Genomic DNA, 27,960 nt, shown 5'->3' with positions numbered 1-27,960 from the left:
CCGCGCCATGGCGGCGGCGCTGGAGGGCGCCCTGCGGGAGGCCGCGGCGGCGCTGGAGCGGGGCGGGGAGGCGGCCGCGGCGGCGCTGGGCGCGGTGCGGGCCGCGCTGGCGGCGGCGGGAGGCCCGGCTGCCCTCGGGGAGCGGGAGCGGGCGCTCTTCGGCGCCTTCCTGCGAAGCCTGGCCCAGGCGCCCCGCGCGGCGCGCCCCGAGGGCGTGTGGCAGAGCTGCTTCCTGGAGGGGCCGCCCGGCCTCGCCCTCTGCGTCCTGCTGGAAGCCCTCGCCTCCCCGAGGTCAGTCCGGCTTGGGCCGCGGCGGGCACGGCAGGGGCTCCGGGGGCCTGCTCCCTGGTGGGAGACGGGCGGGCGGGGTGGTGCCACCCGACGCGCTGGAGAGCTGAGAGGGGCTCGTCCTTCTCAGAGTCTGTCTCGGAGCGCAAAGGGAGGAGTGTCTGAGGATGCCCCACCGGTGGCATAACGGGCCGCAAACGTGCGGGTGGATGGAGATGAGCGTGAGCGTGGGGAGGCCTTGCTCTGCCCTCGGGCCCCCTGAATCCCTTCGTTTCAGAACCCACATACGCTACTCATGCTTCCCGCAGAGGTCACAAAACCGTCTTCAGTCATGCTTATTGGATATCCTGAAATGTTAGAAACCGAGGAAACTATAGCGATACAAAGAGGTTAAAATCGCTTTGATTTGAATTTGATTTTGGTTAAAATTCTGTGTGATGGAGCAGCAGCATTGTAGTCATGAGACCACAACAGAAAAACAATGGTGTGCGCATTTTTTTTTATCAGTTAGAAGGGGCAGGGACTCATTCCTGTTACTTTCTTCCAGCCCTGGCTTTCATCTGAGGGAGGTCGTTGAGGTGCTGGAACAGTTCGTGCAGGAGGGACGGATTTCAGCTGTCATGTGGGAGGTCTGTCAGCAGCAAGCCCAGGCTGGCTCACCTGACCTGCAGGAGGCCCTGCTCAACAAGATTGTGTGTTTGCCTGATCATGTGAGCAATAAACTCCAGGGGAAAAACCCACCAGTATTCTTCCCACAGAACTACTTTCCTTTCTTGGGTGGTGCAGTTATCCAGGTGCTGCAGAAGATCTCTGATTCTCTAAGAGGTAAGACTGTGCTATAGAGATGGGTTTTCTGAAGAAGTGTTTTGTGCATGGACCCCTTTGGCTGGTGCAGATAATGGGTATTGCAGAGCCTCGCATTCATCCTTCAGGCTGAAATTTGTTGTGCTTAAAAGCATAAGATACCAGGAGCGAGGAAGATGGCAAAGGCTTTTTAAAATCCCACTGAAAGCTGCAGTCCTACAGGTGGTTAAATAGCATCATCTGTTGCCAAAACTTAATTGTGGTCACTTGGTCTGTGCTGAAGGAATTGTGTGGAAGATTTAGACTGTACTGAATGAACCAGTGGCTTTGTTACCATTGAGTTAAAGTGGGACTGAGCTACTTTAGTCTTCTGACTACTGGGTGTTGTTTTGTGCCTGTAGGCAGGTGGTGGAGGGAGGAAGAGGTGGTACTTGAAGAGAAAAATTAATCTGTGATTTCAGGCTTCAGTACTTGTAGAAGTGTATGCACCTCCTTCTGAAGGTTGTTTGAAAGATCCTGGTGATGCTTTTGTTAAGCTTGTGTCTGTTTTATTCCAGGTGGCTTGGATTGCTCAATCTCTTTTGTTTCTCATGTCCTGGGGAAGGTGTGTGTCCATGGGAGACAAGGTGAGTGTTCTACAATGCTATTTGGGGGAGCTGTATTAGTGTGGAAGGATGACTATGATGATGATCAACAGAGGGAGAAGGAGACTGACCAGTTAATACTTTGGGAGTTGGACTGTACAGGCTGCTCTCTGCTTTTTGAGGCTACTCAACTATGTATCTCATAGATGTTGATGCTTTTCTGTCAGCTCATGGAATGTGATCTGTTCTCTCAAAACTTGATGAGGTTATTAGCCTTCTCATCCTGCCAGTTGGGGCATAACTGTTAAATGCTCTTCTAGCGCTTTTCATCCAGTGGTCTGAAAGTGCCTTGTAAGTACCAGCATAAATCCCTGCCCATATGTATAACCCTCTCATGTGAGTAGCCTTCAGTCTGGCTTTGCTTAGGACTTTGAAGCCACTGAATGCAGAAGGAGTTAACAGGGCTAGGGAAGAAAAGATTTTTCTAGCTGTTTACTGTGATGAGGAATACTTGCAAGTTCCTCAGGCTGCTTAGGTTAGTTCTCACCACAGGAGCAATTTAGAACAGCAAACTGTACGTTGCATTTCTTCATCTTGTAAGGATCTTGAAATTTGCAGGCTGACCTTGAGTATCATTGCACCAGTTCTGTCCATCTGGTGTATTCGCCTGTTTTCTCTTCCACTTCAGAGGAAATTCTGAGCGTTTTGCTACCTCGCCTGACGGATCTCACCAAGTCAGACTGCATCTGGCAAAGAATATGCTGGCGATTGGTTGAATGTGTGCCAGACCGCTGGATGGAAGCAGTGCTGCTTGGGTTTGTGCAGAGAGCACCTGGGTAAGAACTCTGCTTTCCTCCCTGATCCAGAGCAAAGGCTGGAATTTTTTCACAAATACTTGCAGAATCAGCTTCTGAAAGGTGCTGACGTGCGCGTGTGTGCGCAAGCGGACGGGTGGGCGGTTTCTTACGGTGCCATTTCCTGGGAGACTCCGGGGGTAAAATAGTTGATTGTTCCCTTTCAGGTAGAACCTGCACCATTCCTTAAAAAGCTGCATCATGCCATGCAGTGAAGAAACAAGTGAAAACATCCTTTGCAATTAAGGGTTTAGAGGTGTTTTAGAGACAGTTGCAAATAGCTGCTCACAGAATTTCCTGTGATTAGTAGCAGCATGACAGTAATTACTTGGATTCCTAATGTTTTGCTATTGACCTGTCTTGCTAGGGCAGATGTCTTGTCTCGGTTGCTGGGGAACCTGGTTGTGAAGAACAAGAAAGCTCAGTTTGTGGTGACACAGAAGGTGCTGCTTTTGCAGTACAGCCACACGGTAAGGACTCTGCGTTGAACAGCGGTGTAGTAATGCCTGGTTTTCCCAAGTGCCAGTGTGTTTTTAGCTGAACTTCAGGTCTTCTTGAGTAAGATTTAATTATTCATTCTGAAATCAGCCTTCAGTCTTTCCACATGTACCTGAGCTACACATCCCCTCAGCTCAATGTAATGAAGAGGGAGTGGTAGGTAGTTGCTTTGAAATCATGGGATTTGTGTGCGCTCTCAGGGTTGATGACAATTAGCAGAATTACTGTACTCTTTTTCTGGAACCAAAGGGTTATTTGCACATAATTTCAGTGTTCTGGGGAGTTGGAGACATCTAGTTAACTTACAATCTGAAAGAAGAGACTGAAGAAACCATGATCCACCCTCAGGGATAAGAATTAGATTGAAGAGATGAGACAGGGACTGGTTTGCTTTTTTCCTGTGTACCTAAGTTTGTCACAAGGTGTTAGGAAGTGATTTGTGGGTTGTGATGATGTTGTGAGAGATGTGCTGTAGACTTTCTGTGTTCCATGTTCACTTGGGACTGTGCTGATCTGTTTTTGATGGTAAAAATACTGTACTGTGTTCCTGTCCTGTTTTTCCATGTATTTCATCAGCAACTGCATGTGTGTGTTTGGTTGTTTTTTTAAATTTGCTTACTTTTCTGTCTCTGAATGTTGTCAACCAGTCCCTCAGAATGAAAAGTTTAAGGTAGTAAAAATACACACTTGTCATTGCTGGATGACAACTTTATGCCCAGTTAAAGCAAGACTCGTGGTTTTCATTGCAGACTGCAGTGCTGCAGAACCTCCTTGGCTACCTGTCCCTGGATAGCCTTCGGCGTGCCTTATTGATCAAGGTAAGGATGAGTAACACTGTTGGTGAGCTAGCTGATAGAAAAAATTCTACTGTGTGAGTGTGTGTGTATGTGTGCCTGAGGGGGGTGCACACTTTTGGTACTTCTCTAAGATGCTTCTGTTGCTGTTCATGAGAGTGAGGGAAGCCCTACCATATCACAAGTAAATTAAGTAAATTGTGATATGCAAATTGAAGACTTTCTGCTGGTGTTAGTTTTTCATAGTGAATTGGTAAATTGTCTTCCAATTTACATTGCTGCTTCCAAGCAGCAAAACTAATGAGGCTTTGATTTTGACAGATGTCCCATGTCCTCCATCCTTCTCGGCTTCCTCTGTCATCCCCTATTTGTGTGGCTGGGCAGATGGCAGCAAGGGATGAAGTTGGCCGAGAGCTGTCTCTGTGCCAAATGGGTGATGCTTCAGAATCTCTCTCACCTACCTCCTCCTCAGGAGGGGTGCAGATATTTCCCCTCTCCAAATCAGTAGGGTGATGGAACTTCTAGAAGATTTGTCTCTGTGGAAGTCTCTACCATTTTATCAATTTATTGTTTTTTTCCCCTGGTTACATGTTCTAAAATTATCTGGAAGTACTGGCAGCTATATAAGATTGGACTAAAACCATATAAAACCATGTAATGCTGTTTTTTGACAATAATACATATTGCCTTGCATATAATATGTATGAAAAAATAACATATCACTTTTAAATTTAAAAAAACATTATCTTTAACAACATATTAAATGAAGGTGGTGTGGAGTTCTCAGTTCATCAAACACAGTATGTTTTGGGCCCTGAAACAGTTAGCTCTGTTTGTAGGGAGTGTAAAGTTCACTGACCAAAGGGCCATTTCAGAAATGTGCGTGAAAAAGAAGATTACTTACATGTAGAAAAGATCCCTTTCAAGTCAACTTGTGTCCTCTGGTTCAGGTGCTGCTAGAACTGTTGGAGACCTGGGGCAGCAGCAGTGCTGTGAAACACTCTCCACCTGAGCAGCAGCAGTATATTAGCAAAGCCATCCTTATCTGCCTCTCCCACCTGAAGGAGCATGAAATTGAGAGCTGCAGAGAAGGTGAGGCAGTGGGAGAAGCCAGGGGTTAGATTTGTTTAACACAAGATCTGACTGTGAGTAGAAAAACATCTTGTTTTGATCTATGGATAAACAAAATTTTCCCATCTTTATCTTGGCAAACTAGGTAGCCTGCTGGAATCCTCTTTAGCACTGATGATACATAATTTCAAGTGCCTAGCTTTAGATTATGAAATTGGAGAAGCATATTTTTGAACTAAGGTTCTTCCCTGAACAGTGGTTAAGGAACCCTTAAGTTTTGTCACAGAAAGACAAGGACTGAGTGTGGGACTGGTTAGAGGAATGGTGTGATTTGCAATTTATAGGCTTACTGTTGGAGTGTTAGTAAGGCTCCAAGGGGGACAGGGGAAAGTACATCAGGGTAAAAAGCTATCTGGCTGGTCTCTGACTATCCGTGTGCATTCCTCCCTGTCATTCTGCTCCCCTCAGTGTGAGGTGAGTAGGGGTAGGGAGTTACTGGCAAGGTAAATTTCTGATCTAAAATTGCTGTTGCAATAAGAAAAATTTCTGTCCAATATCTGGAGTTACTTCTGTGTGTGTGTGTGGCTTTTGGTGGGAGAGAAGGTTGACTTACAAGATCCATTCATCTGCTTCATTCTAGAATTAATTCTTCTTTAGGTGAATGAGTGAGTTGTTGTTTACTAACAGTACTGTAGTTTTATAATCTGTCTTTTATCTGACAGCTGTTGAAAAGATAAGCTTTTCTGAGTTGAAGGAGGTCAGTCTAACAGCAGTAAGCCTGCCTGGTAAAGCTGGCAACCATCATTCTGTGTGAGCTGAGAAATACTGGTATTATCTGCCTGTTTCAAATCTAGGTGGTGAGGAGAATCTCTCCTTCTGTGATCGATGTACTGGTCAGAATTTGTAGCACAATAATCCCTCCGTGGTTGTACTAGCCAGAATTTGTAGCTTCCTCAAAATGTGACTTTTCACTTAGGTGTCTTTGAAGCACTGTAAAAACAAGCTAAAGATTGACTTGACTTACCATCTTTTTTTGTTTCAGTGAAAACCAAAATACTCTAAATTTAGAATATACTGTAATGTTTTGTTGACTTCGTAGCCCATGGAAAAGCAGGGCTTTATTATGTTGGTGCTGAAGGGCAATACTGCCGTTGCAGAAAGAGAAGTCCCAGTTGCATGGCTCCTTCCTAACTTTCTACCCATTATTGGGTGGTGAGTGGCTAAAGATGCCCTCGCAGGGAACCGGTGTAAAGATGCGGGTTTGTTTCTGTTACTGTTTCATGCACTGTTTGTTGTGGGTTTTTTTCAGAGCTGCTCACAAGCATGATGGAGGGTGTGAAATGCCACCTGGACAGCAGTCTGCCACAGATACGGTGTCTGGGAATGATTGTGGCAGAGAGCATTAGTTCGAAAATAAACACTGATGGGCCTGTCCTGAAGTTTCAGGTGAAGGTTATAATGAAATTTATGTCTGGTGTGCAGGGCTTAGAGGAGATAAAAGCTTTAAACCAGATGATGCAGGGCATTATAGCAAGTTCTAACACTGGAAGTAAGGAGAGGCAGCACCACTTTCAAAAAGAGAGGATACCTGTTTACAAAAAACAATTGTATAGAACATAGCTAGGTGGCTGAGAGTGATCTTAAGAGTGTAATCTGATGGCAAATTCAGGGTAAACTGATGATAATAAAGGACTACTAGGGGGTTCTCTTATTGCGTGAGGGAATCTGACCCATGGAACTTGAGAGGGAACTTCAAACCTAAACCAATGGTGAACATTCAGTCCCTGTCATGGTGGGAAGACCTGCTCTGAGTTGAGATTTTCAAGACTGACATGGGGATATATGCTCTGCTCTTTCCAGTAGAGTTTGTAAGAATTACATTATTAAATGACATTAATTCTTTAAAAACCTGCATCATCCCTCATGTCGCATTGCCATTTACTTTAAAGATTGTAAGTGACATTCAGGCAAGGTCTGATCAGGTACTACTGTTAAATATAGGGACAAAGATTGCATATGGCACAGTTCGCTGTGCAGCATAAATACATTACTGCTGGCAGCACAGTGGTTGATACAAATGGGATTTGTGTGGGTTCATCTGCTCGTGATTCAGTCTTCATTTGCACGTAGTAGAAGGGTCAAGTGTTGAATGTTGGTCATATTTTTAATGAAATAGAGTGCAGTAACAGTTTTTCTGAATGCCTAGTATGAAGAAGATGATGAAGCTAGAGAACTGAAGTCCCTTCTGGTGCAGACTCCACCGTTCCGTGTTGTCCCCAGCCTTCCAGATGATGAGTAAGATATTGCTACTATTCATCTGCATGCCACCTTTTTGCCATTCTTCATACCTTTTTTTGAATTACACACTAGAACTGTATACAGTATTCAAGATGTCTTATATACTCTTAAGCATTATTATGCACCTTATTCTTACAATGCAGTGGAGTTGTGTTAAATTCATAATTAAAATATATTACAATTGCTTGTTTGATAGCTGCACGTGGTGCAGCCATGCTGCAGGGGTCCTGTGTGCCCCTGCGTAGAATCAAACGGGCCTTTCTGTTCGCATCTTGTAAATCTCACATTTGGGCCATATGCCCCCAGCCCGTTCATCTGTGACAAAAATCTAGCATATCTGTTAGTCTAAAGACTGGTTCTTTGGTGCTCTTAACTTCCATGGTATCTGCTGAGGCTCTTCGAAGCACTTAGTTTTATCAGCAGATGAACGATGGGCTTCTTGTAATTAGCAAATGAAACTGTCCAGCACACCAGTGAAGTACAGAAGATTTATTGCTCCCATTTTAGGGGCATAATCAGCATAGACAGCTGTTTGAGACAGCATTTGAGAAGCAGGGAGATGAAAGGACCATGCCAAAGCCCACAGAAATAGGTACAGAGACAGAAAAAAATTTCTCAGTTATTGTATTCATCCTACTAGCAATGGTTAAAGCTGTTTCTTCCCCATTTGTTCAGTTTCATTCACAGCTTCAAATATGGTGCAGGCCATTGTGATCCAGTTATCACAGATGAGTCTTTCCTTAGCAGTCCTACATAGAGGTTAGTGCAGGGGAACACAGCAAATGAGCTAGCTTAATTTTTGTTATCCATTCTTCTTCTGTTAAGAGATTCTGCTTCTCTTCTCCCCTCATCCCATTCTCCTTCCCAGGACTTAGTTCCTTGTGTCAGCCCAGCTAGGGAGACTTCAGCAGAAAAAAACCATCTGCCATTCTGTTTAGGCAGCAAGGGTTGATAGTGCGGGTAGTTTCTTGCTTGTGAGTAAGGACTGTTACTTCATTAGTTTTAATACTTCTTGTTCCTCACAGCAGGAATGAGAAGGCAGATGCTGCACTGCCATCAGTACTGGAAAGTAACAAGAAATCATGTACAGCAGCCCCTGTGATGCCAGATGATGAGTCGGATGCTGAGCTTGACAGGTATGGGGTAAGAAACCGGCAGGAAACGGAAAATAAATGGCAGGTTCTTAAGAGCAGACGTGGGGAGAAAGGAGCTATTGGTAGCTGCATTTCTTGGAAAATCTTGTGCTTTCTGACTTTGTTCAACTGAGTGGTATGTGGCAGAGTAGGACATTGTGTAGGAAATTGCATGCAAATATGTCAGTCAATAATTTAAGCAAAGCCCACATCATGTACAACCATTGTATTTATTCCATTTGACTTAGATACATGTTTCCTGAAATTATGGATATATCTACCTATTTTAATAGTGGATCTGCCTTGTTCTGTCACTTTACCAATATATAAAGAAATCTCAGGAACCAACTTGTGTGTGAGTCCCCTGACTCCTTCCTGCACTTCACCAGGGGATCCAGGTCCAGATCTGGTCACAGAACTGCTCTTTCACTGAGCTTCAGAGTAATTCACAGAACTTCCTGAGGAGCCCTTTCAAGCCAAGCTTCAACAGTGCTGCTGGATGATGCAAGAGTGATGGTGTTATGGCAGCGTGTGTGCTGGTTCTTTCCCTTTCGTGTGGATAACTGGGGAAGGGAAGAACATCTATACCCCACAGACTAACTCCTACCTTTATTTCTTTTACAGTGATGATGACCTCATCCCTTATGACATGTCAGAGGACAAAGAACTAAAGGTTAAGGCTCCTGTGTATATTCGAGACTGTATTGAAGGTAGGAGATCTTGGGCTGAGGCTTTATTTGTTTCTTACTCGTTTTGGAAGAGTCATCTCTGTAGGTTTATTTTTTCTGAGCTAATTTGAAGAAGCTGTAGGATTTCAGTAATCTGGGCTCAAGTGTTGAACTGTAATTTCTGAGTAATTTCAATTGAATTCCTAATGCCGGTCATGCACTGGGTCAGTGATCCCTGCCTATAACAAGACCGACTATTGGCAGAAGAAAGTTGGAGGTATAGACCCAAGCACAACCATTCTGTTAATAGCTTTTGCTTGTCTTTTGATTACCTGCAGTCCTGACAGGATCTGAAGATGTGGACAAATGGGAAACTACAGTCAAGGCTCTTGAGAGCTTGGTTCGAAAGAATCCAGCAGCAACGAGAGAGGTGAAGTAGTATGAGCTAAGTTACCAGTGGGCTGTAATACAGCGTTATCGCATTGCCCTCATGAGGAGACTAAACGTGCCAGGAGAGCAGCAGGCCAGGCTAATGTGTACCTGGAATTAAAGCTTTCAATTTGGGAAGGGAAATAGAAGGAAATAGTTGCTTTGGAGGTGAGGCTGCAGAGCACAAAAGAACAAAGAAGCGGGCAAAGGTGTTGGCAACAGTGTGGCATTTAGCAGCTCCGGTGCTAAAAATGAAATGCATTGCAAGCAGAGCTTGTCAGTAACGTGAGGAAGCAGAGGAAGCTCCGTGCTTTGTGCTGAGCAGAAAAAAACATCAGAAATGCAATTTACAGAGCAGCCACAAATTCCACAGACCAATTGATTTTATTTTTGGATTTACTTGATTTTGAATTTAAATTGAATTTAATTGTTATTCCCCAACAAAAAGGGAGATAAAATCAAATGGACTTTCCCTATTTGCTTGTACAAGCACAATGTCTTCCTGAGGGAGTAGTTGGATTGTACTGGTCAAGATGAACAGCTCAGGTGAGAGGAACTTGGGACAAGCTCAGTGGTGTGATGAGTGCTCACCTCCACTTGTTAGTGAACACTCAAAGGTGGCAGAGATACAAGCCTCTGCCTGCTGAGAAAGGGAAGGGGTGTAGTCTGGTAAACAATGGGTGATCTGCTGCTGCCTATCAGACATATTACTGAGCTGGATGGGCTTTGGGTCTGGTACTGTACCCTTCAACCCAAGTCCCCCTGTATCATGATGCCACTACTTGTCCAAAAAGCCAAAGTGAACGTGGACACAGAAATCAGCATCAGGGTTTGTTCAATGTTTTGAGCAATCTGTCCTGATGGCATTTAGCTTATTGTGTTTTCTCTCCCTGCTAAGCAATGGACATGTTGCTTGTATTCCATACCCTCATTGTCTTTGCTTAAACATTAGAAATGGAAAATGGACGCTGTTGTGTAAATCCTGTGAGAAAGAAAACACCTGCAGGGATTTGATTCATTTTTTCATATTTTGAGCAGGTTAGTGTGGAGCTGGCAAAAATACTATTGCATCTGGAGGAGAAGACCTGCATTGAAGGCTTTGGGGAGCTCCGTCAGAGAGCTCAAGTAGCTGTTTTAACCACTGATCCGATACCTGTGAGTCCCTCATACTGCTTTCCTTTTTCCAGTTGAGGCACAGGCAAAAAATGAAGCAACTGAAGTCTCTTGCTAGCCTGATAGAAGCAGCTATCAGAGTGTGGTAGGATAGCTAGTTCACGTCTGACAGTATTTATGCAGAGATGGGCTGTGTACTGAAAAATCTACAATGGATGACTGAAACAATAGGCAAGAGAAAACTGTCAGAGCTGTTACGGACTGGAAGAACTGTTTGGAGACTGTTAGTATGAGTATACCTGACAAGGCAAGTTAGATAGGGACTTACTGCACTGCAGGGAGATTATTTCATATGGGAGGGAAGCTGAAGCACAAAGGGCTTCTCTAGAAGAAGACTTGACTGGGGATTGTAATCACAGAATGGTTTGGGTTGGAAGGGACCTTTAAAGATCATCTCCTTCCAACCCTCCCTGCCATGGGCTGGGACACCTTTCACTAGATGAGGTTGCTCAAAGCCCCTTCCAGCCTGACCTTAAACACTTCCTATGATGGGTGTTTACAACTTCTCTGGGCAACCCGTTCCAGTGTCTGCCCACCCTCATAGTAAAGAATTTCTTCCTTAGGTCCAATCTAGATCTGTCCTCTGTCAGTTTGGGACCTTTACACCTCATCCTATCAGTACAGGCCCTGGTAAAAAGTCTCTTTCCATCTTTCTTATAACCCCCCTTTAAGTATTGAACGACCGCAGTAAGGTCTTCAAAGTGCCAGAGCTACTGTGGCAGTTGTTTGGGTACCTCTGCATAGGAGGGAGAGCGGAATGGCAAAGTCCCTTCTGTCATTTACTTCCTTTGGGAGAACCTAGAAGTGGAAGTGTCTGAATTTCCCCTATTTGCACAGCATGTCTCTTCCCTTGGAGGCTTGTTGTTAACTAACAGGAAGCAGAGCCTCTCCTGAAATGGAGTGCTTTTAGAATTAGTGGGAATGTTGTTTCCAGCCTGGGTTTGTGTTCACTGTGCCTTGATTTTTTTCTGTACAGGTAGCAAAATACTTGACCTCCCAATTCTACTCTCTGAACTACAGTCTTCGTCAGCGCATTGACATTCTCGATGTAAGTGCTCTTCTCTTCACTTCTCAGTTTCCTTATGTCTTTGTTGCACCAGTGCTGTTTCCCTGAGATGTAATGGGGTTACCTTTTATTCCTTGTAGGAGGAGGCAGAGGCATGGGAATCTCTCACATTAGTATTTGTGCCTGGCATTCCCCCCTTGTTCATAACCCTTTCACACTCCAGTTGTACAGCGATCCTCCCCCACAGAATGCAAAACATATGATGGTCATTTGCCTGGGAGAAGCCACTGCTTCCTAACGTGTCATCAGTCTGTTATGTCTTCACTTTCTGAAAGACAGTAATCTGCCTGTGACTCCTTCCACATCATTTCACTTACTGTGTCTGAAGGAGACACGGTTCTGTTTCAGCCTAAGTGACCAAGTGCTTGGACCCCAGAGCCAGATGGTTGGTTGGGGGTCTGTTACCTTGCTGTTCTTCGTTCTGAACCTGTTGTGCCTTGCTGTTCTTAGCAGTTTGGGTGCAGGTAACTCTCTTGTTCCCTAGTACAAGGATTAGTCCTTTTCTCCCTCTTTTTCATCTAGGTATTGGTTTTGGCAGCTCAGGAACTGTCCTATCCCAAATCCCATGGGAAGACCAAGCATTCTGGTGCCCAAAAACCTTGTATCCAGCTCCTTCCTGGAAGTGACAGCTCTAAGGACTGGAGAAGAATTGTTGATGAGAGGATCAAAAGCAAGACTCGGAGATTTGCTATGGTGAGGCCAGGGCAGAAACAAATGTCAAATGCAGCAAAAATAGGGACGCTAGGAGGTGCTGTAGTTCTATCTGGAAAGAGCAAAATACATGTGAAATTGGGCCCAATCCAAAGGAAAGACTGTGTAACTTCAAATACAAATTTATCTTAGTATCTGGCTGAATCTTTCAGTGCAGAGTACCAACTCCTGATGTACTCTCCCAGCAGGAAGAGGAAAAGAAAGCTTTACCTCCTTGCCTTGCCCTGAGGGATAGTTGTTGCTGTTCTGTGATTGTTCTGAGCTTGTCTGGCTGCTGCAGGGAGCTGTGACTGCACCTCATGGATCCAGATCATCAGACTGGTTGCCTCTGGACTGGACTCTCTCATCCTTCCTATTTTTCAGGGAGATAAATTGATGCCAGTTTCCCAGTTCGCAGAACTCCTCTGTGGTTCATCCTGGAGAACTTGCTTTCCAAAATTCCTTTATCCCTTGCATGTTCTTGTTTCTTACATCTAACCCAGCAGTACTGAGCTGTATTGTACCGAAATATTTAGATGTGGAAGAGGATCTGAAGTGGGAAGTGAGCAGTTCAGTCTGGAAACTAGTAGGTGTAGGCATAAAAGCAAGCAGTGGCTGACATGGCTGCAAGGAACCCATAGTCTTGACAGTGTCCAGTGAAGTGGAAGAGTTGGATGCTGCATCTGTGTCTATAGTTCGTTTTTCTCTTGGACAGGGTCGGTCTCAAGTGGAAGTGGCTGCTGTCCCGAATGAGTTCAGTTCTGTTGCTGGGCACTTCTTCTTTCCATTGATTCAGCACTTTGACAGGTGAGTGTGCACACCTTGGGGTGTGGGCATGGCACTGCCAGTGAGCCCTTCTGCTTGCCTTGGAGCAGCAGGCTAAACCCCAGAGGCTGTGTGGGAGGCCAGTGACACCACACCGATGCCTGGCTCATGCAGAAAGCTTAGAGAAGAGGGGCTTGTGGTCTCTTGGACTTACCCTATGAAGTCTTGTTGGGCAGGAGTACATAAGACCCTACAGAAGTGAAGATACATTATGAGGAATAACCTGTCACCAGGTACACGGCAGATGATTTTGGCAAGTACCAAGCCAGTTGTCTCGGCTGACCCTCCACCTTGGGAGGTTTACACAAAACCGCAGAACTCAGACTGCAGTCTTTATCCAAAGTTAACTGTCTCAGGTTTGGGCCTGTCACCACAACTGGGCCTTGTGACCATGTTATAGGGCACAAGACATGATTTATTGTCAGTCATGTAAGTCTTTGCTTACCTAAGGAAGGCTGAGTAATTGATTCTTTTAATACCAGTCTTAATGGTTTGTTTCTAGTATGGCAGTGGTGCTAGCTTTTGCATGCAGTTTTTTCTAAGTAAAGCCTCTTGGTAGAGTAAGTGATACCAGCTGTAAGAGTAGAGGATATTACTAGTCTGGGAGCAAAGATGAGAGCAAAGAGCTTGGCCAGTGTTAAATTGGGAATGACTGTATAATGACTGTCATTGGAGGGATTCAAGCTTGTGGGGGACAGTTTGCCCTGCATAACTATCCTGCTTGTTCCAAGGATGCACTGATGGGTCTTCTCACTGCTATAGGACTGTGTATCTTGCACTTGCAGGCCTTTGACAACGTTTGATCTCCTGGGGGAAGATCACCTTGTCCTTGGAAGACTGGTCCACACTTTAGCAATCCTGATGTACTTGGCTGTCAACACTGTGGTAAGAAAGGCTGCATGAGCTTGCAGATAGCTGGGGAGACTTCCAGCCTGGGAACTCAGAGGTGCCTTCTGAAATAGCAGCGTGTTCTGGGGCCTGCTACAGCAAGTTCAAGTCGTACATGCTGAGGAGTTGTGAAAAGGGCTGGGAAAAAGTGGTCAGAAAAGAGACATGGGATTCAAGACACCCCTGCACTATCTTTTGCTGCTTCTGGCAGAAAAACTATCAACTTCTGTGGGAAGTTGGGCACATCGTTTCACTTTACTGCTTAAATTTCCTCATCTGTAAAATAAAGTTAATTGTAACCATGATCTTCACAACAGTATATCTCAAGATTCAGTTCTGTGTGGCAGTGTGAATGGGAAGGTATTCAGTGTTTCTGTCATGATCCTGTTTTGCAGGCAGTTACTGCAATGGGAAAGGCACTGCTGGAGTTCGTTTGGGCTCTGCGTTTCCACACTGACTCGTAAGTTGTAGTTGTATGTTTTCATTTTTAAAGATCAGCTGTGAGCCAGTCTTCAGCCATGGTTTGCTGTTGTCCAAGACTAGCACCTGACTGAGAATGTCAGTGACTTAATGCATTTACTCTATGCTCTCCTCCAGCCTTGTGTTCTTATGACTAAGCATTGCAAGGATATGTAATGAAGGCATTGCTTTAATGTCAGACCAACATATGAACTTGACTAGTGTCTTCTAGTGTGGAGGTATAGTAGAAAGCATGACAAATTTCTTAAGCAGCTATCCATGTGATAGTCAGGGAGCTCTTAAAACTTTAGATTCAAATCCAGCATTCAGCCCGGAAAGAAACTCACGTGTAGCCAAAATGCTGTAAACATCCAATTTCTGTTTTGATCTCAGGCTTGTTCAGGACTCTGAATTATGCCCGGCTCCCTGCACCACTGCATGGCAGGGGCTCTGTATGTGGGCACTCTGCCAGCTGGTGCGTGATTACACTCCTAATCAGTAGGAATATGGCAAAAGTCATCACAGTCACAAACTTTTGAAATTAGAGAACCCCTGAGGTGAGGAAGCCAAGGTGGAGCATGAAGCTGCAGACTAACCAGTTCAGTCTTCAACAGGTATGTGCGCCAGGGTCTTTTGTCCTGTATCTCCTCCGTGCTCCTCAGTGTCCCTAAGGAGCGTCTTCTGGAAGACATGACAGAAGAGCTTTTGGAGACTCAGTCCTGGCTGGGAGGTAAGATGGGGTGGTGTAACACCAGTGGTTTTGTGGCTCTGGTCTTTGTGCAGTGTCTCTTTAATTGTGATGGTAGCAGTAATGTCTAATGTTGTGCATCAGAGATTTGCATGATAAGCATATTTCTGACTTGCCTTTAAGTTTAGGGCAAATAACAGACCAGGCTGTGTGCTGTACAGATGTATTACTGAGGTATCTAAAGCATAAGCTGAGAGCTGTGTATGGCATTTCAAAGTGTGACTATCCTCACAGACCAACCAAAAAATCTCAAAATGTAATATGTGCCCCCTTTCTCTGTCTAAGCATCCAACCACCCACCTCATGAAGCTGCAGAAAGTATTGTCATATTGCATATTACATCCAGGCAGTGACTTTGACCAGCAGTAACATACAAGGCTTGTATGGCCTGTGCACACGGTGTGCACAGAAAATGGGTTTCATTAGTGCTAAAAATAGGAGGAAGAAGCGCACGGCCCCATCTCCTAACTTCCTATTGCTGATGGAAAGAACAACCTATGAAAGACAGCAGATGACTTTGCATGCTGCACCCTACATCGACAGGGTTTGTGGGTTCTGGTAGGCTGGAACTGCACACACTGGTGGTCAGGTACCGTGGTGTGCTGGAAGGACAAGAGGAAATAATGCTGTGTGCCTTGTGGCTCTGAAGCCTCTGCTGTATTCCGAGTGGACCTCATGTGACTCCCTGGGTTGGTTTCCTTCACCATTCTCACTCTTGGTGAGTTGGCTTCCCACGGGGAGCAGGCAGGAAGTGACAGTGTCACAGCCAGCCTCTGATCCTTGCAGGTTGTGGAGCTCTCTGCCCTGTAAAAGGAAGAGAGCTGCCTTGTGGGGCTGAAAACTTTACTTTTCCCATGATGTGGTGTGCTCTGAGGAATCTGCTTGTCTCTGCAGTTAACACCGCTATTACCGAGTAAAGCCTTTCCAGGAATGTTATAAATGTCTTTTCAGCATGAAGGTCTGCGTAATCTGTTTTTAATGAGGTTTTTTTTTGGAAGGAGGAGGACGACAGAGCTAATAGCATCTTCATATGCCTGTAGGTTGTGTAATAGCCATCCCTTTACATGTAGTGCTTTTCCATGAAAATTGCGTGGTAGATCCTGGTGGGAACGAGAACAGGATAAGATCACAGCTGTGTGGATAGTAGAGAAGGGGAAATTGTTGTAGGAGCCATTTAGAAACCTTAAAGGATGCAACTCCAGCTCCACGTCTGGTCAGGTACGATTTAAGTGCAGTTGAAAAGGGCTTCTAGAGCTGCTTCCTGAAACACAACAGCTTCTTGGGCTATGCCTTTGCTGTTTGTTGTCAGATTGCTGGTAAAACAGCTATCACAGGGAGGCACTGGGCTCCTCCTTGCTGCTCCCAACAGGTGAAGTCAGTCACTAGGTATCTACTTTTGTGTCTGAATCATGATTTTGAGCTAGCGGGCTTGCTGTTGCTTCAGGATCCTTACAGACCAGATTTGCAAGAGGTGTCATGTATTAGATCTGCTGTAGCTGGGAAAAATGACAAGCTGTCAAGCATGCAAGCCTTCTGCTACCGTGCCTAACGGCCAGAAGTCATCACTTTGGGTTTCAGCTTAAAGCATCTACATTTCTCCTGCTATGGCTAAAGCACAATGAGGAACAGTGGGCTAGAAAATGTTATCCATGAAGCATTGAGTAGAAATCTACAAATCTGCTCCAGTTTGTTACTGTATCACAGCCTGTGCAGATTGCTCTAGTTCATTATGTGAATATGACTGACTGTTCCTGCCCTTCAGCCTTTGGGCTGTAACTAGAACTGTTCCCTGTTAGAAAGTGTTCACAGTGTGGTGTAAGAAACTACTCAGTCACTGTCAGGGTACTGTCTGCTTAGTGGGTGTGCTGGGACATTTCAGCTGGGGAGAGAGGTGAGGATCCACCCTGTGCTTGCTTGTCATTGCCCTTAATGCCATGCTGGACCTACTACTAAGTAGCCTAATCTTTCCTGGGGGAGGGAGGGAATACCTAAACACTTCTAGGAAACAGTTCCTTTGATTCCTCAGCAGCTGCCTTTGAGGGAATTCCCCACCCCTTGCAAGTGCTGTAGAGCTATGTCATAGGTAAGTTTGGTTTATGTAAGGACCTGAATGATACTCTGGTGCCCTGTGCCTCCCTTTCAGTGGCAGCAGTTCAAGTCCATGCTCATGGCAATCAGAAACAGTGCCAACATCAGTTTCTTAGCTTTCGAGTTTATACTCATCTGTCTTGTAGCCTCCCCCTTTTTGCCTTCTGTAGAGGGAGTGTGGAAACACCACCGTGGAGCTCTCCCCGAGGTTATAAATAGCGCTACTCATCGGAGTGAGTCATGTGTTTGGGCTGACAGTGCTTGCTCTGAGCACACCGCTTTGCGTACAGGATATCCTTACACAGGCTCTCTGCTCTTCCAGGCTCCCCCTGCTCAGACATCCTGCATGCATCCTGGTTTTCACTTTGCAGGCCCATTAAGGGCCCCTGAAATAACAGCTGCTGGAAGCAGCTTCATGCCCTCCCTTACATGCTGCATAAAGTGTGAAAGAACTGCTAGTTTATCAGAAGACTAATCTCTCGGAATGGAGAATGTGTTGAAACTTGGGGCCTGCCTCTTCTTTTCCCCCATTTGAAGGGCAACGTGACCACAGATTTCAGGAGGGAGCACTGAGCATTTGTTTAGATTGCAGGAATTGACAGAGTGGAGGCTTTAGGCTTTTGAGTAAGTGGATTTCTAATTGCAAACTGCATTCATGCTAGTAGATCAGCTGTAGAAAGGTTATGTATAGCTCAAGGGCACAAGTACAAATTCCGGCATGGAGGTTATCTCATGGAATGCAAGGTCACACAGTTTCTGTAGTGTTTCAACCCAACTGACAATATTTATTTCTGCTACAAGAATGAACTGAGCGTTATTACATGTGACAGTCAGGGCTTAGCTAAACTCATACTGTTTAAGACGATTGATCTGGTTTGTGCATCTTTGCCTTCTGGTCTAACATCACTCCTGCAAGTGCTGATGTCCAGCCCAGACTAGTTGCATTTGGTGTTGCATTTAGTGCCATTCTGTGATGGTCAGTGAAACAGTAGAGAAGCAGTAGGTAAAAGGCAGTTTCTCCCCTTTTCCAACTAACAGTGGCTTCTTCTTTTACAGATGTGGTGGAGAAAGATCCAGATGGGGACTGCAGGAGGCAGGCCTTGCAGAACTTGCTACTAATGGAGAACCTGAAAAAGAAACTCAAAGCTGTCCCTTCCTAGCTGAAGGGTAAAAGAAATGACCTTTACCTCATACTCTTGCCAGCTGGATGTGTGTAGGCACTGCTGGGGCCTCTTCAGCCGTCACCTGGCTAGAGAAGAGGAAGGAGGGGGGAAGGGTGCAGAGCTGTAAGCCAGCAAACCTGACTTGACATCTGGACTTTGTAGTGGAGGCCAATTTAGTGAGCTATTGCTATCCGGTACGGGGTGTACAGATGCAGGAAGGTAGGCGAGCTCTGCCATCCTCCCCACACCTCCCCAGCCCCCACCCTCAGCTATTTATAACCTTGGCAGGTTTGAGTGCTCTGCTAAAAATACAGGGAAGATCTCATACCAGACTTCTTGTCAGAAAAACAGGAGGGCTGGAGAGGGCCACTTACCTCCCAGGGCTAAGTCTGACATGCCCATAACAAAGGCTCCCGTGCCTTCCAGCAGCCAGCGTTTGGCAGAATATCTGCTGTCCGCAGGGGTGGCATGGTGTAGCAAATGACACCACTGATGAGGTGTAAGAACTGAATAGCTACACTAAAGTTCTGAAAATGTGCCAGACCTTAAAGGCTTGAGCTAGAGCTGTGCTGTGGTTAGGAGGGAACAAAGCAGGAGTTCTTTTATGTAATCTTAGTACAGAAATAAATTTCTGTTAAAGGATAACTAACATTCAGAGTTTCACCTTAAAGTCTCTCCCCACCCTTCTTCCCTGAAAGCATACAATTTAAAAACTTCATACTCACCTCAAGTTTTGAAGCAAGTCACAAAACAGGAAAAAGAAAAATCACTAAACAGAAGGGCTGGTTGGTATGAAATGTATGAGAGTGATTTTATAAATACGCCTTCGTGGGGCAGGGTAACAGGCTTGGAGGGGAGTAAAACCTTGGTTGATTACGTTGGGCTTCACTTCTCGTGGTCCTACCTCTGCCAGGGAAAAATTTGCATCCTGAAATCTGACTAGTAGTAGCTTGACATAACTGTGGCGGTTGGAAAAGAAGCTTCAAAGTGAGAAAAAAGCTTCGCTGGCTCAAAGTGACCCAGCTTGAGCAGGGAGGATTGGATGACTTCCAGAGATCCCTTCCGAGCCCAACCATTCTGTGATTCTGAGGTTTAGTCCAGATTTCTGTACATGGGAGTTGTAGCCCACATGACCCTATGAGGTATCTAAAAACAAAAGCTCTGGGTTAGGGGAAGTCTTCCCTTCATTTTGCAGTAGGGGAGTAGTTTTGACTTTTACCCAAGCTCCTACCCAAATGGGACAGAGATTGTTGACTTCTAGGGAATGACAAAACAGTTAGCACCTTAGCAGATCAAAGCTGTACTTGAAAAGTTTGCCAGCTCTGGAGTTTCCACTTCAGTTACTCAGCTCTTTTCAGGTGTTTTTCTGAGTACAGAAGTTACAACATGCAGTTCTTGTTGGGTTTTTTTCCCCTCCAATTTATTAAAATACTAAACCCAGCTTCATTATAGGATATACATTTTTATCTTTGTACATAGTGTTTGAGATACTAACTTCAACACTGTTGCTTGTACCATCAAGCAGGCAGAATAGATTTCTTGGTAATAACCAAAAAGCCTTGTTGCAGCAATGTGTTGACTGATAGACGACCCCTAACGAGGACAGAATAAATGACCTAGTATTAAAGTCAGCTTCGCGTTTGGGAAGTGCAAGTTGTCAAGGGTCCTCCACTTCATCAGCCACTTCTTCCACCTCCTTGTTGTCCATACTGCTGTGGCAGATCTCTGGCACCAGGGTTTGTCTTACAGGAATGCCTACTCCTCGGTGAACTGCCTCCATGGTCTGCTGGGTCACGTAGTAGCTCAGGTTCTTGGGTGGAATTCTTTTCTGCATCTCTTCCAGGTACCGGTAAGCCTAAAGTAATGCACAGAGATCACTGCAGGGGAGGGAGGGGATGTTCTGCTACAGGAGTCCCAGCAAATGGGTGGAAAGCATCCACCCTTAGTGCCTGGCTGCGCTCCTCCCCGGAGCCCAGTGCTGAAGGGTGCTGATGCTTAGCCAGGAGCTGTAGCCTTTGCTAATGTGGTGACCTTTCATAGTGACTCGTGTCAATTCTGTCTTTTTCAGATTAAAAAATAAGGGGGCTCAAAGGCTGGTTTTACATTCTCCTGACAGCTGAAGCACTGTCAAAACATGTTAAAAATAAGGTTAATCAGCACAGCTGGAGAAACTTGCACTTGGCATCCTTGTGTTTCATAATAGTGGCAGGTAACAGTTTAGTCCAGATGCTCATGTGTGTGGCACTCCTGCTCTGAAGAAGTGATTCATCATTTCCTCAAATGACTGTAATTTTACAATTTTATTTTCTTCTTTGGCCAGGTGGCAAATGAAATTCAGTGTAATTGCTGAGATATGCACCAGACAGACCCTTCTGTTCTTATCTAATAACTGGGAATGTTTAAGACTCCACCACTATTTATGCTGTGTCCTGTGAGCTTGCTTTTTCTCTTTGGTCCCATGAAATAAAAAATATATGAATATGGATATAGTTCCTGGGGTCTACCACACCCTGCTGAGCAGTTTAGCTCCTGTAAAGGAGCCTCTACAATGGAATGTCTTCCTGTATGAGAACCATGCTATACCAAGCTGCCCTGGTGTATATGTGTGACGGGCTCTGTAGACTGGAAGAACTAAGAACTTGCTTACCGTGTGGAATTCCTCCACTTGTACATAATGTTCCACCAGAAATCCCAAGACATCGCCGTGACGGACGCCGCTGTCAAAATCTTGCTCGGCTAGGAGAAGTTCACACTGTCTGACTGCTTCTTTGGGATCTTCAGAGTAAACTCTAGTAAAGAGCAAAAGGAAACTGTTACCAATCCGAGGGAGAGCCTTCAGCTTGTCATGTGAAGAGCAGGGAAGATTTCTTTACTGTGTTATCGCCTGTTGGCTACGCTTTCCTTGGTCAATGCACTTGCTTATATTTCAGGTTACCTTTTCATCCTGAACGTCAACAGCACTTTTACAAAGCACATAATGCTTTCCCTGCTGCAAAAATGTAACAGCAGCTTTTAGAAGTGAGTCTGCAAATTATATACTAAACTGTAGGCACTAGTACAACGTCTTGACTTTCTGTCATTAGTTTACATGCTCTAAATACTGCAGCTCACCTCCGAGCGTGGATGAACCGCTTAATCAGGGTTATCTTGCTTTGCAGATGGGCTAGTTTGCTCTCCTGTTCCACAGGGCTTCTAGTCTTTGCTTTTGAAAGGCACTTATATGCTTCTGTCAGTGCTCCTTGTGCTTTCTCATAGTTCTGATACTCATCAATTTCTACCTGCAGGAGGAGAAAGGAGATGAATGTCTTGCTCCAGAGCTAGCAAACGAGTCACCGAAGGGGGATGTACCTGAGCACATGCATCATAGAAACCTGCCAGCAGGTCAAGGGCCCTTCCTTTAGTATAAAAGCTAATGATGTTCTTCATAATCGCAGGGTCCTTCCGCCAGTCCAGTGATTGTAGGTAGTTGGCTGCCATGATATAAATCTCTCTCTGTCTGGAAACTCCCGCAAAAAAGACAATTTTCTCAGTATCTCCAGATTTCAGCAGCGCCCTCATAGCCTAGTAATGGAAAGCAGGGCATGGGGGAAGAGGAGGAAAAATATCATTGTGAATGGAAGAACACAAGCTGTGCTAAGATGGCTAGGAGACCTCATCTGGATAGTCTACTGTATGAAGACTGTTCCAAGATTTACTTCTCAAAACACCCTTGTTTAGAGAAATCTTAGGAAAGTTTATAGGCTCAGCCTCTTCAGCTTTTTTTCCCCCATGTATCCAGGCTGACCTTTAGCTTGTTTCCTGCTTGTGTGTATTTCTTGGTTGCCATGTGGTAATTGCCTTGTCTCATGCAGCAGTCGGCGATTTGCTCCAGCAGCTCTCTCCGGGACTCCTCAGGTAGATCCTTAGAGTCCTTAGAGACCGTCATCTTCTCAGCCATCTCCTCTGTGATGGTCAGGTTCTGCTTCAGGCAAAGTTGCAGAGCTTCTTCGTACTAATGGAAGTGAGAAGAGACTATAGTGATACTTCACATTGCTTGTGGTGTAACCTACAGAAATTAGCTGTATGAAGGCACAAATGTGAGCAGCTGTGGATGCTCTACTAGAATGTTGTGTAGTTAAGCATCCTGACATTAACTACATGCTGTCTCATTTTGTTTCCTAAGAACACATTTGCTCTTCCATGAAGACCCTTGATTCTCAGAGGACACTAGTGTGGCATTAAAGGTTCATCCATTTCATCTCTTTGAACATGACATTCTCAGAGAGAGACATACCAGTCAGATTCATTAGGCATGGTTGATAACATTAAGGTTTTCAGCAAATAGAAATAGAAGAGAGGCATTTGAAAGATTTTGTTAAATACTATCCTACTTCCTCTGTAGGAACAAATTATGAGTAGTATATGCAAATAGCCTTTTGTTCAGGAAAGAGCTATTGTACCCTTGCAAAACATGGAAGAAAGTAAGACGTAGGAGGAGCTCGTTAGAGAAGGGTGGGTATAGGACTGCTTTGGTACCCGGCGTTTCAGTAAAGGCTGAGTTGCCAGCACAATCATGAGGGCAAGGTAGAAGTGTGTAAAAGTTCAGGTGTGTAATGAAGCGCCTTAACTACGTTGGTGGTATGACAAGAGGGACAGCATTGGGGTTTTTTGACTGATGATGCTATAATTTCCCTGTCTCCAAATATGTTAGTTTAGAAAGTAGGCGTTTTTCTTTTCCCAGGAGTGCAAAATCTGCAGGTTTTAAGCCAGAAATAAGACAAAAAGTCAGGAATCCACTTTTGGGTTGAGCCAGTGGGCTACCCCCTGATGAGTCACTGGCATGAGAGGAAACTTTAAACCTTAAAAATGTCTCTGCACATCTGTCTGCCAACAAAGATAAACGTATGTGCGTGCGTGTACACACCTGTTGTGCTCCTCTGTACCCGTGTGTGGAGGGACTGCAGAAGCTGGAGCTTACCTTTTTGGCTGTCAACAGCAACTCCATTGCCTTCTCATATTGGGCATGTTCAATAAAAAAATCAGAACAGCGGGCTAGCAGAGCTGGGTCTGATTTCTCATCCAGGTCTTCAGCAATTAGCTGTAGGGCCCCAAACTGCTGCGTGGCAAAGGCTAGTTCCAGTGCTTTGGAGAAATGTCCTGCCTGCAAAATTAAGAATGAGTCTTTAAAGGCTAGAATAAGCACTGCAGAATCAGTTTACAGGACACCCTTGAGTGAACTAATAAAGCATCACCCACCATGAAGAAATTACTCATAAACAGTACATATAGAGTAAAAACTACAGTTCCTCTGCTGTTAAAGTTTGGGGGTTTTTTACTAGAAAGACATTTACCTTGTGGTATAACATGACAGCTCTGTCCATTTGCTCCCCCTTTTCCTCATAATAGCAGGCTGCCTCTATCATGTCTTCTGGAGAACTCAGAAGAGCCAGGTTCATCAGCTGATCATCTAAATTGTTCTCCTGTTCAGAAGCAAAGATTTGGCTCTAGGTATGCAGTAAACACATCTCATAATTCTTTCTTCTGGCAAGCCTACAGCTTTATACTGTCACGCAGTAGCCCATCAACCCCCTTCTGTGTAAAATCTGTACCAACCCAAGTAACTTTGAGCTGCAATGATGACAATTTGTTTCAGGCAGTTTTCTGTTGAGATATACGAGAAAATAATGTCCCATACAACCAAGCCTTTATTGATGCATCTTTGTAGAAGATGAAGGCAGAAAGCAGGAGCATCTTCATAGTGGGATGTATATGAGCAGCAAGCAGTGTCTCACAAGAGGGAACGGGTACAAAAACTTGTACGGCTTTCATTCTGTATACTGCCTAAGGATAGAACCCTGCTTTGGGACATAAATGTACCTCTCTGCACACCTTACACAAGCGGATGGCGTTGTTAAATGCCTGGGCCCTGGTGTAGAAATGTACAGCCTGCTTGATTTCATCCTGACTCTCGTACTGGCGGGCCAAGTGATACGATGCTGCCCAATTCCCCGTTTCATTTGCTATTTCGGCAGCCTGAAAAGGAAATCATATAGCTTCACTTTATGCCCGTACTCCTCCCAGGAGTGAGAACTCTCTGGAAGCAGATGGGAGCCTTACCTTCTGGATGTTGCCCTGAAAGCAGTGGACACGGACCAGGGAAAAATAATCCTGAGCCAGTGCGTAGTATTTTAGTGCAGATTCCATATCTGATTGGCTCTCCAGATACTGTGCCCACCATTTCCACAGGCTCCTAGAAAAGCAACAATATTAATTGCAGTAATGAGAATTGCCAAAGACTGTATTTTTCACTCCTGGAGATGTTGAATGCTAGATAAATTTTTTTAGAATGTAGACGAGGCTTTACCCCCAGCTCAAGGGTGACGTTCAAAGGTCTGTGCTATAGGGAGGTCAGCCTCGGTATCTAACGTGGCAGTTCTGGAGCAAGATGTAGCCTAACCCTGAAAAGCTGGAGGAGGATCATAATGGGTAAGGCAGGGGCTGAACTTGTGGCTGAGAGGATTCATACTGCTCCTTCCCTGCTCTCTTCACAAGTTGTATTTCAGACCTGAAAGTCCCATTTGGGAGAAGGAACAAGCACAGCACTGACTTGTCTTTCATCTTGTTGACGTAGTTCTCCAGGGCTTGTAAGTCTTCGGAGAGCATTCGGGGTACCTCAAACCTATGCGTGTCTGACTTCTCATAGCTGTAGAGAAAAAGAACGTATTAGATGTGAAATTACTACCGTCGTATCAGCTCACTTCCTGCGTAAAATTTAATGTTTGACAGCCATAGAGTGACAACGCTGGTGATGCTGCTTTGTTTGTATTATTAAATTCCTTGTAAGACCAGTTGCAGTCTGTCAGCACCATCGAAAAAGTTCAATGGTCTTGCAAGGCACCTGGAATCAGGGAGGCAATGGGATCACAGGACAGTAAATACTTTCAAAGTGCCAGTGATGGTCCAAAGAAATATCCCAGGAAGCTCCCCAGACATCAAGCACATCCCTGTCCTTCTGCCATCTGCTGCAGCCTCAGCCCCTCTGCCACTACCAGGACATCACCACACTTCTGCCACCATCTACTGCTGGAGTCCCTCCTCACCTCATCTAATGGGTCTGGCTGATCACATCAGAGCTCTGCTTTGAACAGGGTGACCTTATATTATTATTGTTGTTATTATACTGTGAGGCTTCATATGATAAAACTTATATAAAAACAAGATTTCAAACAACAAATACAACACATTAAAAATCACCTCCCCTAACTTCTCTAGGGACTTATCGGTCACAGGAGAGGACCCGGCGCCAGAAGCACCCAAGTCACTAAATCCTGCCATAGCAGTTGTGTCTGAGAAGTAAACAAGTGGTTTTGTCATGGAAAAGGAAGGAAAAGAGGGCAGTGGTCTTCCACAGACAAGTACAGGATTGGCTATTAGTGGGGTTCAACTACTGGCCCTGACAAGACGCTTAATCTGATGCTAAGCTTTATTAGCCTGGGAGGGTGCTGGGAGGTTTATTGTAACAGTGCATAGAAAGCACCAGAAACAGGAAAATACTTTAATTAATTATTAGTAGATGTCACCAGACATCCTCCTTAGCCTGTCTCCAGTTTCACAGGAGAACAAGGCTCCAAACGCCCTGGGTGCAACAGGCTGGTGCTTACTGGGTGAGTGCAAGACTGTGCTCTCCGGTTGCTTCCAGGTGCTTGGCGTAGTTGTAGTAGGTGGTGCGTAGGTGAACCCGGTCGTGAGCTTCAGCTGTTTCAATGGCTTTCTGCCACTGGTTGGAGGCTTGGTAGAACTTGTTCAGAAGGTCGTAGCGTTTGCAAGCCTTGTACAGTCGCTCTGCATCCTCCTGGAAGCAGAGTACGAACACCTTGTCAGCTCCGACCGGTGTCCCAGAGGTGTCCTTCACAACAGACACTCCACTTCGGAGTAGTTTATTAGTGCAGGTCATTGTAATGCAATTAAACTAACAATAATTCAGGCAGGGGGGTTAACCAACTAAATATACGTAGCCTGGAATAGCACATTACTGGGAAACAGGATGTTTATGTGAAAATAAGGAAAGCACTCAGATCCTGGCATTTACTGCACCATATCAACGGGGGGTGACATGAGCAAGCCATCAACAATTAAATGCTGTCATCAGGAGCGTAAACCATTCCAGAAAGGGAAGATATGCTCCTGTGGGGCTACAGTTAACAGCCACACTGCCTACCCCGAGGTGACGTCCTGCAGAAGGTCCTAGGCCAAAACTAGGGGTTTTGGTAAGAAGGCATTAACGTGCCAGGGGACCCCCTGCGGCCTCCGAGCAGGCCTCCGAGGTAGCGATGCTGTTCGTGGATAACTGAGGCCCATTCCTGTGAATAAATGCTATTCATGTAAGGCAGAATTTAAACAGGAGGATTTTGCTGATGCTGACGCAAGGGCGAGCTTATTTGGAACTATTATTTTTATGCTTTGAGAGGTACTCCTGTGGAAGGAGCATTTTCCTGCTCCACCCAACTGCTGTCCAGCTGAACACTATATTTAGTAAATTGAGATTATCTGTCCAAGACAGAAAAATAGTTTCTGTCTTTTATTGTTTCAAATTCAACAAAAGCATAGAAAGTAGAGAAGGAAGATGCCTGCATTCTGTATGAGATTAAAAAAAAAAGCAACAGAACTGCATTTGTTTTGCTACAGTTCCCCTCCACCTCTGCAAATAGATCTAAACATTCAAAAGAAGGAGGACTGACACTTCCCAGCCTCACAGCTTTCTCTGCCAGGAAGCTTTCCTAAACATTTAGTTTGAATTTTCCTTTTCTTCTTTACTTTAACTCAGAACTGTTACTCTATCTCTCTAGCATTCATATTCTTAAAACAGTTGTAGATTGCTAAACACCTTTTAAAGCCAAATTCTAATTATTCAGCTATCTTAAAGATTTCCTTGTCTGTGAAATCTTTCCAAGAGCTTAACAATTTCCACTGATTTTCTCTGAACTTTTTCAAGTTAATCAACATTTTTTTTTCTAGTAATGAGATACTTAAGGGTGAAAGTCAATGTTCCAAGATGCAGAAGTTACCAAATCAAAGCCCCAGAATGTGGTGTCTCCTCAAACACAGCCTCAAACCAATGTTTGCTGTCATAGCACCTTACCATTTTTTATCTAATTTGTGATTTCCTATGAACTGTGGGGTATTTAATCAATTCTCCTTTCCCAGGTTTTCCCTCTTACAGATCATATGCCTGGATCTTTTATGGTACCCAAACTAAAAATCTCTGCTTTTCTTACAGATCATTGATGAAGACATTAAATAAAGGTGAACGGAGTGGAATACATGCTCTTATCATTCATCTGACTCGACAGTGCTCCAGTCACTTTTTGATCCACATGATAATGCTGGTCTCAAATCCACTTTAGATCTCACTCCGAGGGGAGTGGGTTCAGGCTACAATAAAGACACATGGGAGAGACAA

General features: G+C 44.9%; 2 protein-coding genes across 11 annotated transcripts in view; one reads left to right on the top strand and one right to left on the bottom strand.

Moving 5' to 3' along the window:
* The first annotated feature begins 7 nt into the window (after window positions 1–7).
* On the top strand, window positions 8–27,960 carry TELO2 (telomere maintenance 2). 8 transcript variants are annotated; one of them, XR_012631229.1, is made up of 22 exons: window positions 8–291; window positions 836–1,113; window positions 1,650–1,718; window positions 2,365–2,512; window positions 2,898–3,000; window positions 3,778–3,846; window positions 4,773–4,914; window positions 6,203–6,339; window positions 7,100–7,188; window positions 8,217–8,327; window positions 8,949–9,034; window positions 9,331–9,422; window positions 10,460–10,576; window positions 11,571–11,642; window positions 12,183–12,353; window positions 13,066–13,157; window positions 13,961–14,060; window positions 14,459–14,523; window positions 15,137–15,252; window positions 18,415–18,525; window positions 20,271–20,364; window positions 27,778–27,960. XR_012631229.1 is itself a non-coding variant. In XM_074886568.1 (21 exons), exons 1-20 carry the CDS (start codon window positions 8–10, stop codon window positions 18,516–18,518), a joined length of 2,445 nt encoding a protein of 814 aa, XP_074742669.1. In that variant the 3' UTR covers window positions 18,519–18,525; window positions 27,778–27,960. The 8 variants fall into 8 exon arrangements, 2 of the variants coding, with proteins under 2 accessions (XP_074742669.1, XP_074742668.1); XR_012631228.1 differs by lacking the exon at window positions 27,778–27,960 and adding an exon at window positions 20,842–21,576; XR_012631226.1 differs by lacking the exon at window positions 27,778–27,960 and adding an exon at window positions 20,590–21,576.
* IFT140 (intraflagellar transport 140) overlaps window positions 19,806–27,960 on the bottom strand; it is a 91,532-nt gene continuing 83,377 nt past the window's right edge. For all 3 annotated transcript variants that reach the window (XM_074886564.1, XM_074886565.1, XM_074886566.1), the window contains exons 20-30: window positions 26,162–26,352; window positions 25,108–25,203; window positions 24,618–24,750; window positions 24,390–24,533; window positions 23,852–23,980; window positions 23,479–23,661; window positions 22,306–22,512; window positions 21,870–22,082; window positions 21,633–21,799; window positions 21,169–21,310; window positions 19,806–20,376 (exon numbers count right to left, since the gene is read on the bottom strand). In XM_074886564.1, coding sequence (XP_074742665.1) covers window positions 20,179–20,376; window positions 21,169–21,310; window positions 21,633–21,799; window positions 21,870–22,082; window positions 22,306–22,512; window positions 23,479–23,661; window positions 23,852–23,980; window positions 24,390–24,533; window positions 24,618–24,750; window positions 25,108–25,203; window positions 26,162–26,352 — 1,803 coding nt within the window. In that variant the 3' untranslated portion in view covers window positions 19,806–20,178. The remainder of the gene's footprint in view (window positions 20,377–21,168; window positions 21,311–21,632; window positions 21,800–21,869; window positions 22,083–22,305; window positions 22,513–23,478; window positions 23,662–23,851; window positions 23,981–24,389; window positions 24,534–24,617; window positions 24,751–25,107; window positions 25,204–26,161; window positions 26,353–27,960) is intronic.

Source organism: Strix uralensis, chromosome 16 (genome assembly GCF_047716275.1).
Source record: "Strix uralensis isolate ZFMK-TIS-50842 chromosome 16, bStrUra1, whole genome shotgun sequence".
In the NCBI taxonomy this organism is placed as follows: Eukaryota; Metazoa; Chordata; class Aves; order Strigiformes; family Strigidae; genus Strix; species Strix uralensis.
This window is presented reverse-complemented; position numbering and strand designations above follow the sequence as displayed.